The sequence below is a fragment of the Cydia strobilella genome, chromosome 11 (genome assembly GCF_947568885.1).
Source record: "Cydia strobilella chromosome 11, ilCydStro3.1, whole genome shotgun sequence".
In the NCBI taxonomy this organism is placed as follows: domain Eukaryota; kingdom Metazoa; phylum Arthropoda; class Insecta; order Lepidoptera; family Tortricidae; genus Cydia; species Cydia strobilella.
Window position 1 is genome coordinate 18185157 of NC_086051.1, and position 16512 is coordinate 18201668.

Below are 16512 nucleotides of genomic sequence, written 5' to 3' on the forward strand. Positions count from 1 at the left end.
TTTTACACCCTTTGTTACCTAATTGAAATAACAAGTACTGGTTTCTATTAGCACGTCTTTTTATCTTACCTTTTATCTGATCAGTTTTTTGAAAACAGACTCACTAAATTAGTAATGTTTGCTTTTCTGATGGACGTTTAGGTAAACGCGCATAAAGCACTGATTTTGTCGCTCTTATTTGTAAATTTCGTAAAGTTTGGACTGCTAAACATGGTAATTTTGTATTACACATATCCTGTACTTGACGTTTATCAGACTACATTTTTATTATTATGACTTTGAAGTAGTGTAAATGAAAGTTAGACGAAATCAATTTTCTCCAGAAATTACTTCAAAACAAGTGACAATTTCTCTGAAAATCGACTTAATTTTAACGTAATTTTTCTACAACAACAACATTTGCTGAAACTATTATTATACATCAATTTGTATAATTTACCACCATGATTTTTTGATGATTTTTTAAAAACTGCCCCTTCTCTTCATGCATTACCGGTGACGCACGCTCGCGACCTCATTATTAATAGGCAAGATGAGAAATCGTGCTAATATAAACCAATACTTGTTATTTAGATATTACGTAACAAAACGTGTATAATTTCAAGGACTAAATCTATCAATTTTACCGTTTTGCTCCAAAATAGACTACGGCCTCTTAATGGGGTAGTTTTTTTTTACATGCCCAGTCTACAAGTTTGTAATGCAACAATATCAATAACTAGCATTTGACACGTTATTTGTCAATGAGCAACACCCTTAACTGGCCATTGGTAAACCTTATCTCGTTGCAGTAAGGTATGCAAACGGTCAGTTAACAGTGTTTACAATGCTAACTAGCAATTGTTTGACCCAAATAAAACGACGAAGCATCTTGTGTAGAATTACCAGTCGAATAGAATTGTTAAGAAAACTAAACAACGAATATTTTTTTAAATATTTATCGGATTAAAAAATTAATACGCAAGATGAGTTCGAAATAAAAAAAATCTGTTGGGGTGTCTCAGGTTTTCAGTGGCTCAAGTAACACCGTGTATAAGAGAAACTAATAGTAGTTTTGTTCTAAAAGAGAAACTGATAGTAGTTAGTTTTACTACTTTCAACTTGAGTCAACATGAAGTCAACAACCCAGTAAAGTGTCCGCGTCCAATAAAACAAATGTATTCGGCTCGTCAATAATTCTGGTCGGTAAAATTTGACCCTGTTTCTATCACACACAGTTCGTTTCAAGAGGACCAAATTAGTGCGGGACGCCATTTAGTAAACAAGTTCATACTCAGTTCAGTGTTTGAGAGTTGATGTGTCAAGTCAATGTCAAAAAAAATTTCTTTACAAAATGTTTTTGACGCCTGAAAGTTTGTTAGAGTTAGACCAAGAAAAAACTGCAACGATTTTTTCAACACACCTGCTCAAAACGACGTTTTTATTCCACCGATTTTTGGCTCATAATCCTAGATATTAAACACGCGTGCTCTTTCAGTGTATTATTCCACTCGTGCTTTTTAATTATATTATCCGACTGAGTTAAGAAGGTAACTGATTGCTAATAATATGCATGGAAAGGGAGCCTTCTTTAATTGGTCGGACTGGCGGGCACCGGCGCGCTCGACCGTCTGTGCGGCGCGCGGCCTGGCCGGCCCGTCCGCCGCGCCGCCTGCGGCCGGGGCGAGGGGCGGCCAGGCCGGCAGTATGACAGATGCAACACACAATACTAACTGTTTTGTGTAATCATAGGTGATAGTAGATAGATTACCTATGCACGGGACACTTGCTACCGCAGTTATGACTGCGGGCTTAGCCAATTTTTTAATAATTATGTTAAATATAATTCTGAACGCACAAGTTAATTAAGTCGATGCAATTTCAAAACGCATCATTGACATTTCATACGTCAGAAATGTCAACATTGACAACAAAAATTTTACTTTAAAGCTTCTCACGTAAAAGTACAGAATTTCGAGAGTTTTTTGTTATAATATCGTAAAAAAATGAGTGATTCCAGTTGATGAAGATGATCTAACGCCTGTGGATGTTGCACTTTCCTCGCTATAGTGAGGGGAAAAGTTTAACTAACTAATTTAATTAATATGAGTATCTTTTTTTTCTCGCAAGTGTGTTGAAAAACGTCGTATGAATCGCGTGTGCATTGGTCATTACACACATCGGCTTTCTTAATGCGTGCTCGCTTACAGCTCGCGCGCACAATATCGCCTCGTGTGTAATGACCAACTTAGCACACTTGTATCATAATGTACTATTATGGCATACCTACGCAGTGCAAGTGTTATTTATACGTCAATAATTTCATAGGTTTGACGTTTAAAATAACACTATCACTATCTATCGCTATCAAAATCGTTGCAGACTTTTCTTGGTCTAACTCTAACAAACTTTCAGTAATTAAAACATTTTCTAAAGAAATTTTTAAGTATTTGCCAATGTCATTTGACACACCAACTTAAAACATGTTTAAAAAATGGCATCCCGCACTAATCTTCTCTCTCTCTCTAATATTCCCCGAGGCGGGGTCCCTTTGTTTGACATAATTATTGAAAGTCATAATGTAATGATTGTCATATTCTCACTAGTCATAATTCCGAAACCGTTAACTTTTCAAGATTTTCCTCGGGTTATCCTATAGATAAGTTAGGTTAGGTTTGTTTTATGGCAATCCTGAAAAGTTACGCGCGAAACCAAATTATGACTAATGATAATATGACAATCATTACATTATGACTTTCAATAATTATGTCAAACACTAGAGACCCCTTTGAGGCATTTAAGTCAGAAAATACGAGTATCACTTTTGACTACTTATATAGGAGGTTGAATCTAATTTACGAATTTATTATGGTTTTGAGCTGGTTTTATTACGAACTTGACGATTGTCTTGGTGAGACGCACATCTCTCGCACGATATTCACTTCATTTCGCATGCAACAATCAGCAACTTCAAGGTCGCATCAAAACAAGTTCAAACCCATAACAAATTGTTAAAGCTGAACCTGGCTCGTGGATTAAATAATGCTGTTGGACTGTTGTTTCATAAAATTCACCCGCAATATTGATTTTATTTCATTGGATTTGTTGTCATAGCAGTATTGCAGTAGAGAATAAAATAATAAAGTGCACCTGCAATAACAAAGTGCTATTGATCCGAACGAAAATATCTGACTGTGGTTTATAGAGCCATTTAAGAGCTATGTTTTTTTGAGCGCATGGTTGTGGCAGGTATTAATTAATGCAGGTAACTGTTGCAGAATAAGTTTTTTGCTATTTTGCAGCATCGTATAATGTATAAAGTTGCCGACCTAAAAATTACGAGTATAAGGGCTTCCATGCAGTCCTGTCCGGAGATGCCATTGGGCTGGCCGCGCCATCTTCATACGCTGCAGCCGGCTGCTCAACGACACCTCGTAACTCATGAGGCCCTGGTACATGCTCCTTGCTAATTTCAGTTTTTGGACAACTTTTTTCCCGATTTTGGCCGCAGTAGCCTATGGAGACTAACAGGCAATGCTAACAGGTCTTCGTAGTCTATGGATATTTCTGTTTTAAGCGTGTCAATATGTAAATACCTGTGTTGTGGGGCCGCTCACACACAAAGTAGTTATGCTCCCTGCAGCCACGGTCGTTCCATTTGAAGGTGGGCGCCAGCGGGGGTGGTCGAGGGGGGAGGGAGGGGCGGGCCTCCACGCAGTCCTGGCCAGAGGTGCCGTCGTCGTTGGGCTGGCTGCTGTGCTTACGCCAGCCGGGGAACCAGTCTGAGGACAATAAATTAATATTAGAATCTAAAGACCTATTCGTGATTCTGTAACACCTACAGTGTACAGATGTAGTGCATAATGTTGTTTGCCATCGTATTTGCTCGGAAACGTTCGTATTTGTCATGCTACTTCTATCAACCTCAAGTCTTTGTACTGAGCCTGCCTACGTTCGTGTGTTTTCGTGAAAATACAAATACAAATAATTTAGTGAAAAAATTTTTTTTACAGAGGTTCATCTTAAAGACTAAGAGTTGTTAGTAGAGGGAAGTGGGTTTGGGGGTGATGGGGGTGGGTGGGTGTTATACGATGGCAAACAATTGAATACAAATACAAAAAAAATACAAAAATATTTATTGCCAGAAAACAACTTTTTCACAGTGACTCTGACACTAGGCTGAGCCTGTCCTGCCGAGTCCCTTACAAAGATTTGCAGAAAGCAACACGCATGCAATAGGAAAAATAATTAAGGCGCTTCGCGCAGTTTTTGGCCAAAAACTGTTACTTTTTAGAGCTTATAACTTCTAAATGAGTCAACCAAAAATTATGAAAAAAATATATATGCATCTCCACTCTATGGATAACAATCGCAACATTTGACTTTTTTCCTGAAAGTTGTAGTTTCACCGAAAAAAAAATAAGACGACAGGCCGTTTTGCGGCTAACTTTGCTTATAACTTCTAAACGGCTTAATCGATTAAAATTATTTTTAAACTAACAAAAATGTTTTAACAGGTTCTATAAATGCAACATAGCTTTTCTTAATCAAAAAATATTTTCTTAAGAAATCGAACGTTTTTCCACATTTTATGCGTATGCAGCCTTAGAATGGCGTGGCCGGCAGTCGTGTGCCAGCTTTGAGACGAGGAGGCTGTGTCGCTCGTGGCTCCGTGCCTTCCTTGCACTATGTTCGCTTATGCACAAGCAAAGTGCTATAATACGGAGTTATTGTGGCCAAAGAATATATAACTGCAGAGCGCTGATTTGGTTGCGACGCGCATTAGCGAGCGCAACACGGTATTTTGCGGTCTATTACAATGAATGTAATGATACTATCCGTATATATTATACTATAATATACGTATGTTTGAGAAAACTTCATTTGAAATAAATAAATAAATGTTTTCTAACCGACACATTATAATGTCATTCAAGTTTTACGTTTTGAATAATGTTCCATTCCATCTCGAAACAATAAATAATTGATTTAACATAAGCTACCTATTACCTATTACGTTGTATGTATGAATAGTACCTGTTAAAAAACATTGTTTTTGTAGTTTAAAAATAATTTTAATCGATTAAGAACTAGCAAAACGGCCTATCGTATTTTTATTTACGGAAAAACTTACTATTAAGTTTATTGTAGGTTTAGTTAAGTAGTAATTAGTGTTAAATAGTGTAATTGTAGTTATGTCTGTAAATTTTTCATGGGTGATCCTTGCCTGTTAAGAAACGTTTTATTATTCTATTATTATTTGTATCTCCTTCTGGATTTCAGTAATTATTTCATTGGGTCAACATGGTGTATTATGTCTTCTAAATGGGTAAACAAAAAATTATGAAAAAAATATATATGAATCTTCACTTATAGTTTTACAGTAATAAAAATAATAAAACAGGCCAATTTGCGGCTAACTATGGTTATTTTTACTAAACGGCTAAATCAATTAAAATTATTTTTAAACTAACAATAATGTTTTAATAGCTGACGGTCTTTCCACCGCGATACAACCGGCCAACGATTTGTTTTATTAACAATATCATCTAAACTACCATCTGACAAAGTATGCAATGGGATGCGATGACTGAAAAGATTTTTTTACATGTTGATGTGACCAGCTGACGGTCCACCGAGATACAACCGGCTGACCATTTTTTTAATTCACAATAGCATCTAAACTATCATCTGACACAGTATCAAGCGGGAGGCGATAACAATTTTTTTTGCGTGTTTCGGTGGCTGCCATTCCTCAACCCATCAACGGAGCGGCAGCTGACGTCCACAGGGGTTCATCATACATAGCCGTTAACCACTAAAAAAAAAAATGACTGCAAAGCGCTGATTTGGTTGTGGCGCGCTTGTAATAAAAACTGGCCAAGTGCGAGTCGGAGTCGCGTTCCAAGGGTTCCGTACATTACTCAAATAAAACAATTTATTTTTTATGTGAAACGTGCGTGAAATGTCTTTAATAAACCCGTAGGGGTTGGATCAAAAACTAAATAATTAAGTCCGACTCACGCTTGACTGCTAATTTCTAATAAGTTTTCCTGTGGTAAGGTAAAGATCTATTTTGTGTATTTTTTTCAAAATTTTATACCCAGTAGTAGTGTCGGGGATAAGGGAGGGGGAATGCTCATTTTTTGCCTATTTTCGTGAATAACTTCTAAACAATTTAAAAGTGCTTGTTGCTAGGCCTATTTAAATAAAGACTTGAATTGAATTGAATTGAATTGACTGTTTATCCTAAAATTATAAAAAATATACATTTAAGATTCTCACAATGAGCTCTTTCATTTGATATGTAACACGATATAGTTTGAAAAACTTTTTTTTTTAATTTTCTCTTTTACCCCCCAAAAGTGGCCCCCGTGTTTAAAATTAATTTGTTTACGTTACATGTCCGTCTTTGGGTCACAAACATATATACACAAAATTTCAACATAATTGGTTCAGTCGTTTCCGAGAAAATAGGCTGTGACAGACGGACAGACAGACAGACAGACGCACAAGTGATCCTATAAGGGTTCCGTTTTTTCCTTTTGAGGTACGGAACCCTAATAATGATGATATTCCCACGTAATGATTGAGAAAACTTCGAACTTCGAAAAATAACACATTTGTAGTAGTATATGAAGGTACTTTAATTTTATAAGTTAACTATTAATGGCATTATTTATATTTATTTATTACGGATAAAAAAACTGTATAAAATAAACGCACTGTACGCCTCAATTTAGTACATACCAAGCTTTAGCTATAAATCTTAATCCGTCGATTTGACTTAGGTATTTATTTGTAAGAAACAGATAAAACACAAATTAACTAATTGAGGCTTGTAAAGTATAATGCATAAGGGAATATATTTTTCTCAAACATGCTATGTAATATTGATATTACGTTCTTTATATTAGGCTGGGAAGTATCACGACTCCGGCGCGGCTAGACGAGGGGCCTGTAATGAAATTTCATACAAAGTTGCAGGCCTAGGCCGGGAAGTGGCTCTTTTTTAATTTCCATTTCACATATATTTGAGACACAGCATCATGGCATTCAGCCAAAAAAAAAAATTATAACCAATATTTGCTTATGGTTCGGAATGACATTCTGCCAATACCCCTTAAAAAAAACAATAAACGATTATTAATATATTTTGCAGTTTTATTTGTATCAAATTTACAAAAAATATATAAATAAAACATTATTAACAAATTCCAATAATATTTAATTACAAATTTACCTACAAATACAGATTTAAAATATAGTTGGTCAAACCAGTTTGTCAGTAAATAAGAACAAAAAAACTATACTCATCCTTTTCTTTTGGGTGCTAGTACCAGTATAAGACAAAGATAGTATGATTATCTCTGTCTATGTTTGAAATGAGACAGTCCTTTGACAAACATATTTCATTTAAATATTAGCGGTAAAAATGTCTACTCAAACACGCGTTGGTGGTTTTTTAATCGTTTTGGAGGTAAAGTTGAACATTTTTCATTGTGTATCTGTAATTATATTTTATTGGATTTATTGTGCGTTGTTTATTGTGTTATTTAATATGAGTTCCGACGAAAATATTAAATGAATACCTGTTAATTATACTCCATGTTTAAGGCAACGATGTATGTGAAGCATAATATCAACATAAAAAACGATGTAATCTTAGTTATGTGGCTAAAACTACAGTCAGAAGGATACAAGGCGAAAAATCAAAGATACATAAATATACCTTTGAACATTTGTGTAATAAATTGATTAACTACATGTGTAAAATATACGACACGTGTGATAAAGATAGGTACAAGTGGTAGTTATATTTTGTGCCTAGTTTACTTTTAGTTTCTTTAGAATTAAAACTTTGATTTCGTGGAGATTTCTTTATTTATTTCATTGCATGTTTGAGAAAAGCACTATACATACATCGGCGTGAAAAGGGGTTGTCGGCCTCATAACTATCCGGCCTCACTACGTTCGGCCGTATATATGCATTCGGCCGGCAACCCCTTACTTCCCGGCCTCTGTAGTAATGTACTATTTATTATAATTTACGACCTCCACTACACGCATGATCTACTCATACTCAAACAACAAAATATCTGCAAAAGATACACAAATACGAGGTATAGCGCCAAATGCCGCGCGCCTCTGGGCTGTAGGTTATTCTTTGAACCTCGTTCCGCCGCAGTCGCCGCACCGAGACGAAATTCACGTACGATCGCAGTGAGCGGGGTGCGGGTACAGAGACGCTGAGACGCTCAAGGCCAAATCATCAGTATTTTCAAGTATACATATTTATCCAGATGTTTAATATTATATTATATTTGAATAATCGAAAGCAATTCAAAAATTATAGAATAAATTACACTATGTCAAGATATTGTGAAGCAAATAAATTACATTATGTCAACATATTGGGTGGATTACAACATTTACAACTAGGTAGTTAGTTAATAAATAAATGTCAGAATCAAATAATGGGTCTTAAAATATTTTCAGTGTCATGGTAGCTCAACGTAGTTAGCCAGTTCTTAATTTTAAATTTGGCCTAATAAGGAGTGCACTTTTGAATTTGGCAATGTTGTAGATATTAGGATGACTGAAGTTTTTAAACCGTCTAGCGAATTTGGTTTTGATATTTGGCCTAGGCAGAGCAATAATCCTGTTTTGGAGCAGAGCAGGATAGTCACTAGAGCCCAGTACCGCACGTTGGGTGGAGACCCCGACAGAGAGGATGTACAGTTGGCGGATGCTCAAAATTTTTGCCTCCTTGAACAGGCTGGCAGTAGGATGCCTGAAGGGTTTGGGTTTGGTTTGGGACTGCTCTTTGCGCTCGTTCCAGGGTAATTAATGTTGTGGTTCCGCTGGCTCCCCAGACCGAGATGCAGTAGCCTAATACTGACTGACACATGACAGTGTAAATGGTTTTTAAGAGTTTTAGATTAGTGACATCTCGAAGCCGCTTCATAATGTAAATCATTTTACGGACTCGCTCAGCCAGTGCAGATACGTGGTCTTTGAAAGAAAGATCATCATCGAGAATTACTCCAAGGTATTTGACGGAGCGAGTATTATAGATCGAGTTACAGCAACAGGAAGTAGGATCTGTAAGATTGCAGCTAGGAATTGTATTGGTGAGATTACATTTGGTGCAGTCGATGCAGTTTTATGAAAACAGATGAAATTAGTTTTTTCAGCGTTGAGAGTTAAAAGATTAAGGTCCAACCATTTAGCAAACAAGCTCATGTCTCTCTTAACATCATCAGAAGCCAGTCAGTCGCCTATTGACCAGTTTTTCAAGAATCTTCGCAAATGAGCTTAGCAAGGAAATTGGGCGGTAGTTACCTGGGTTCTGTGCGCCTCCACTTTTATAAATGGGTATTACTGTCGCCACTTTCCAAATTTCATTAAACACTACATCTTTATAGTTTACATCGCCAACCGACGCTCCGCCAAAAAAAAAATCTGAAACCCCTGAATCAACGATAAACAACAATTGAGGACAATTGTGCACACAGATTTACCTAACCTCAAACCAAGGAAAGCTTGTACTATGGACTAGGTGACGATATACTTAGATATAGATAAATACATACTTAGATACAGATTACATTCATAACTCAAGAACAATTCGCGATGAAAACACAAATAAATGCCTTTACCGGGATTCGAACCCGGGACCTGCTGCTCCGTAGGCAGGGTCACTACCGACTAAGGTAGGAGGCGGTTAAAAATACAATTGTTAGCTTAAACAAACAATTACTAATTTAGAATTTCACCAGAATCAGTTGAGAAATATGACGTGAGAAAAAAACCTGACTTTTGGAATTACGAAAGTATTTTGCCCAAGCAGAGACGGAGACAGGTTTTTTTTGTAAAATCCCTACCCTTCCCGTATATAGGGACGATGACTTCAACGACTATCTCAAATTTATTTCATTACTGGTGGTTATTTTCTCCAAACAACTAAAATATAGCAATATTGGCGTCATTTTCCTGGTACGGGCGTCATATTCCTGGTCTAATTTATTTCAATTAGTTAGTTAGTTAGTTTTGCTGGGCATTTTCCGCAACTCGACATCCAATGTGCCTATTTTGCGTGAAACGAGGTAGCGCTACTCTAACCACCCCAGCTCCTCCACGAAGCCTAGCAAGGTCTTCAGGTTGCTAGTTGCTTCCTTTAGTGTGCATGGATTCCCTAGGTTTTTGCTCCTATATACTTCTACCTGTTTACAGTCTAGGAGAATATGTTTTGTTGTTTCTTCTTCTGCCATGCACGCTCTGCACATGGGGCTGTCCGTTTTACCCATAATATGTAGGTGTTTGTTTAGTGTGTTATGTCCTGTTATTAATCCTACTATTTTACGTAGTTGGCTTCTTGGAGTTTTCAGTAATTTATTTCAATTAAGCTTCTGTACCGTTATTTGAAGCCTATATTATAATATTTGAGAGAGCGATGCAGTTTGTCAGTGACGAGCGGTTCCGGTTCATGATTGTGCTGACATCTACCGGCATGTTTCCACTTTACCAATTTCAGTTTTAACCCCCTCCAACTTCACCAGCGACCGTGGCGTGCGGCCTCGGATTTAGTTCATTGGCGTTCTGTTTGTCGGAACGTTCGGTTCACTACAAAAAATTCATAGAAATTCTTAAATTCTTAGAATTTTTTGTAAGTACTAATTAAAAGTATTTTTTTTTTAAACGGTGTTACCGTTCGATTATTAATATAATTTAAATTTAAAACATTTGACGGACAGCTCGGGTTCGTTAAGTGTTTAGAGAAGCTGACACGTGATCGATTCACATCGCGAGCGCAGCGCAGCGGTCGCCGTAAGTAAGCGACTTTTATTTTATTTTGTTTACCGTGAATCGATTCGTCTTAAGGCACGGAACAGGCCCTTGAAAAAGTGAAAATGGCAATTTATAGGCCTCCGTTTTAGTGTCCTCCGAAAGGGAGGTTATAACGGTTTCTATTTCAAAATAGAACTGCCTAATTTCAAAGGTCTTAAACAGACGCGCTCTATGACGTCGTAATTTATGCTAAGTAATCACTGTGTGTTTGCATTTAGTATTTTTAGGCTAAAGTAATTACAGTGTTAATGATAGTGAGGATATACCTATAACCTGATATTTTCCGTGCATTTCCACATTTTCTGGTACTGTGCTGCTGTAATAAAAATTATTTTCCTTTGCATTGAAATCGAAATATCACAAAAATAAAGAAATGCCATATTTGGTATTGGCACCATTAAACAGTTACTCTAGTCGCTTCCAAACTAGGGTCCTATCTGCCTTAAAGTCGACGAAGCCCAGCTGTCGCTGGGCTTCTATTTCCGCTCTGAAGAGCGAAAGGTAACTAACAAACCTACATCGAAAACCTCCCTTTTCGATCTTTGTGTCTATAGTCTTTGGAAAGTTTTCTCTTAAGTATTGCCAACTTTGGTTGCACGGTAGTCACGGTACCGTCAGCACCTTTGAATTTTATTTTCAATTAAGGGTTTTGTACCTAACAATAAATACTTAGCTGTTAAAAGCTGCCTGCTAGTTCAAGCAAGGGATTGGAAAGTGAAACTCTTGTATGTAAAACTGAGGTATCTCTATCCAGTTTGTGTTGTTATGAATTTTGGTTAATAAGTATTTTTATACATACAAAATGTTGATTTCGTATATATATATGTATATGTATAACAGCATACAGGAGGGGCACTATTTTACCCTTTGCTATAACAATAACTCTTGTGAAAAAACTGAGTAACGTAATTGAGGCTGGGAGGTCTGTTGGTTACGGAGCCGCTGCCTGCACAAGGCATACATTCCTGCTGCATAAGCAGAGTAGTACAATGGTGCATTATGTTCTGTTGACTTAGCATACTCTAAGATTTCCCACCTGCGCAAGGTGTGGAGAAATTTACCACCATAACGTAACTTATATAATGGATATCCGCCAAGCCCTAAATACTACAGCAATTACCCACTGCGCAAGCGGGTATTGCCGGAAAGTTTATTAAAATATGTGCTGATAAGCTATGCTGTGCTATGCTTTAGAATTCAAATAACATACTTAAAATTGCCTGCCTGCGTAAGGCGTGTGAATATTATTATTTAGCCAGCTGAAGACCCGTCGCCTGCGCAAGGCGTGCGAGTTTCATTATCATGAGAAGCTAGTAGATGAAGCAAAATACTATAACACTGGTATAATACAATCAACATGGCTCCAAACGCCAAGACCTTTTATTACCGCCCGCGTAAGGCGTGTAAAAATGATTAGTCATTGGGCGAAAAGCTAATAGTTGGACATTGTTCTGGAACTGTTGTTACTGGGTTTTTAGTAGTTACAGTTACACTAAAACTGTTTAAGCTAGGTATATTAATATCATACAACATGCCTGCGCAAGGCGTGCAATATACATTAGCCTGCTGTGCAAGCGCGTAGCAATTAGTTCAGGAGTTTATTAACCAAATATTGCTACTACAAAGCAAATATGATACAAGTATACATGTTTTTCAATGTGTAAAAATGATTCGCCCCCATGTAAATCTCTGCCTACGCAAGGCATTTGAGAAATTATTTACACTTTCGTTTTGCTGCAAAAACACACCTCACTAATAAACATTAAATTCTCCCGGGGAGACCCTAAGTCTTAATATTATAAGACCCTAAAAAGATAAAATAAGTAACACACTCACTGCCAGCGACCCGCTAGGCGGGTTCCCTTTCGTAGACGCTTTTCGCTACATACTGTTTTTCTCGTGTCTCGCTAGCAACGCGTAGTTCGCTCTGGCATTGAGTGGGTTAACTGGCTTTTAGGGCAGTAAGATTAGAAATCACCATAAGCACCATGAACCCCGTTTTTAACAAACCAATCGATTAGGTTAGAAGTGGGTTCAGACGCGGTTCATTCAATCAAGCAAATAATTGTGTAATTCCTATGCCAGGGCCAAGGTCACGATTTTATAAAGTTCATGATACTAATCGTTGAACTAAAATTTTAAAATTTAATTTTGTTTGCCATAACCAGCGGGCCGCCCCGGCGCCACATATGATGCAAGTCATTGCGATTGCAAGTTAATGGGCCACTAGTGCCTAAAGTTGTTAAATTTTTCATTCATTTTCAGTTTATTCATTCATTAAAAGGTAGAAATACATTACTCTTGAATGGCTCAGGCCAAAAATTCATCATTTAAATGATGGGATTAATCCCATGTGGGTCAAAACATTAAGAGAAAGGTTCCTTCTCTGCATATAATTATAAATGTTTGATACAATGTATCCCACCTGCAAGGGTGCATTGTAAGAACTTTAGATTCCCTTAACTTTGCATTGTCTTCAGGAAAGACGTGAACGAGGTAAGCAAATTACTATATGTATAAAATGTGTATGACTCTCACATTGCAACTCATCTACTCAGAGTATCAGTCCAAATGAAACAAAGCCATTTTGTTTATCAATCCAGATGAATAACACACGTTAATGATATAAATGTCCTAGATTCCCAAGACAACTTCAGGTTAACAACAGAGCCCTCGCAGACTCGCACGTTTTTAAGGAATGGGGACAAAGGTCATTTTCTGGAAAACTGATCCAATCCCTTAAGTTAATAAGCTGAAAGAATTTACATACATGTATCAATGGGTTAAAATCCAACAATATAAAAAACGGTCAGTTTGTTTCTAAATATCAAAAGCTAAAAATTACTCAGGAAGCAGTAATAAGGTAATCTCGATGGTTATTACTGTACTAATGCTCATTAATGGTGTCCGGTGAAATTCCTCCCATATTTATTGTTTTTGGTAACAATATTTTAAAAACAGTATTAGCTTTGTGAGAATGGTACAAATACATGCGCGAATCAGTAAGCTCACTCAGATAACTATTATTTAAATCATCCTAATATAGAGGGTTGATAAGATTTAAAGCTAGGTGCCTGCGCCATAGCCCAGGCGGCAGGTTGAATTGGTGCTCAAATCACGTTTGACACTTTAAGGCACTTCATTTGAAAGCTACATCACTATTTTTCTTTCGTTTCTCTTCAAAAACATAAAAAGAAGAAGGGTACTTAATGCCAAATGATTGAAGGCTGATCATTTTACACGCGAAGGTCATTGACCTTACCTACCTAACCCGCCAGATAATAACATCAGTTAAATCTATAATCTATATATAAATATATCTTGCTCTTTCTTGAGCTTGCACTACGGGTAGTACAAGTAATCCCGAAATAAGGTGCTGTTGTAGACAAAACACCCTAGCTTTGTAGCCGTCTTCCGGGTAGCATGGCTGTTATAGGTTTAAATTATGCGAATGCAAATATTTGTTTTGAAACACTACGCAGATCTGTCGTCTATGCACGGGCCAAACCTTGGCTAAACAGAAACGCAAACAAAGTACCTAATGTGTAAAATATCAAACGGCACAAAGAACCAAAGGGAAGAGCAATTCTCTGGACAGAGCTTAGATTCAGTTGTTGTAGCTGGTTAACCGGAATTTACGGGGTTTTTATTACCAATAATACAGCACTTGCTTATGACTTTGATCAGATACGGTCACTACGTGTTTAATCTAAAACCAAAGGCCAAGTTAAGTTATATATGTCGTACGCCCTAATATACTAATATTATATACATCTTGCAGGATGTTACATATTTTCACAAATAGTAATGAGAGGAACATCTTACTGTTATTCTTGCGGTAATACAGCTCTCGGATTAATATTATACTTACCATACCGGCTCTAATTATTGCTCGTGTAATAAAATAAAACCACATAATAGGTTGGTTAGTATGGGCTTAGGCCCTAGAATATTTTGGAATATTCTGTGGAGTTAGGCTTTACCAACATAGCGACTATCATAGAAAAGTTTAGTTTTATACAAAATGTATATACCTATAACAAGGGCATTCACATTATGAATAGCTGAGGCTCAGCTGCTGAGCACTGTACCTACACAACGACAGAGAGTTCATGTTGGGTACCTGGCTGAGGTAACTCCTTCAGATGGGCAACAGAAAGTTGTTATAGCCCTACCGAAATTAACTTGTCAACATAATATCATTCACGATCTAATTGTTATTCAAGATTGTACCATAGCTAGAAAATAATGGTAGCTAATGAGTTAATCCTTTAATTGATTGACCGAAAGCCCTGATCACGTTTACACTGTGGTGACAAGTGCACTTTACATGTTAATTACCTGCCTCAAATACTAAGACTTTTAAAAAGAAACAAGTGAGGCTCGGAGGAATGTATTGTAAACTCGTTTTTGGGTGCCTGTAAAATAAATTGTATCCTGCCTTATCATTACTAATGTCGGGTATTATTACATGGGTAAATGACACTTAAAATTTTCAACAATCAAGGTTTATTTTCCTCGTTGCAAGGTAAATACGTTGAATACAATAATAAATATTGAAAAAGAATACAAACACAAATTATGGCCTGAATACATTTGTGGGATGGATGAAATAAAATATAATAAGGTTGTCAGAAATAATTTTTAATAAACATACTGATATCTATATACATTCAGTTTTTGACAACCCTAATTACCCACCTATAAATAATTAGGTGTAGTAAAATATGTCACTTCACACTTAGCCCATTAGTCTATTTCACATTCATCCATGTACCCGGATTGTTAAGTGCACTTGTACTAGTTGTTTCCACCAGTTTCACTTATGAGTATAAATGAGTCACATAAGTCACATTGGCGTTTTCTGACCACCAGGCGATCACAGACACGTCTCAAATATTATAATATAGGCTTCAAATAACGGTACAGAAGCTTAATAGCAGCGTTTTACCTTACAATAAAACGCTTATTAAGCGAAATACCTTATTTGAAGCCTATATTTTTAACTTCGCCTGTGGCTACAACACTCAGTTGCAATAAACCACATCACTTTTATTTTATTATGCCCGTTGAGGGTACTTTTGGCACGCTGCATTTTAACCTATACCATGCAATATGCAAATAGCAACATCTACTGTCTTTACAGTTCAATGCCAGTGCATACCAGTGATACCAGTGTATGTCTTTGTTTTATTACACATCGGAATAATAAATGAACTCAACCCTTTGGTAAGTGGTATATTGCAACTTTGTTTTATTATGGTATATTTTGAGACCCAATGAACTAAATCCGAGGCCGCACGCCACGGTCGCTGGTGAAGTTGGAGGGGGTTAAAACTGAAATTGGTAAAGTGGAAACATGCCGGTAGATGTCAGCACAATCATGAACCGGAACCGCTCGTCACTGACAAACTGCATCGCTCTCTCAAATATTATAATATAGGCTTCAAATAAGGTATTTCGCTTAATAAGCGTTTTATTGTAAGGTAAAACGCTGCTATTAATTATTGTTTCTAAACTATTTACTTAAAATAGGTGCCTTATGTATCATTCAAATTCTATTTCGAAGGTGTTTCTTACGTCATAAATATTTTTGTCCAAATTGAAAGAAAAAAAATGCAAGGAAAATAACGCAAAAATTCATTTTAAAAATACACCCATATCCATAAATTATTTATTTTT

The 16512-nt window shown here is 36.7% G+C and overlaps 1 protein-coding gene across 1 annotated transcript in view; it reads right to left on the reverse strand.

Moving 5' to 3' along the window:
• The window catches only part of LOC134745651 (uncharacterized), a 424512-nt gene that overhangs the window by 118988 nt on the left and 289012 nt on the right, over positions 1-16512 (reverse strand). The window contains exon 7 of the mRNA XM_063679774.1: positions 3576-3761. Within this exon, the coding sequence (XP_063535844.1) occupies positions 3576-3761 (186 nt within the window). The remainder of the gene's footprint in view (positions 1-3575; positions 3762-16512) is intronic.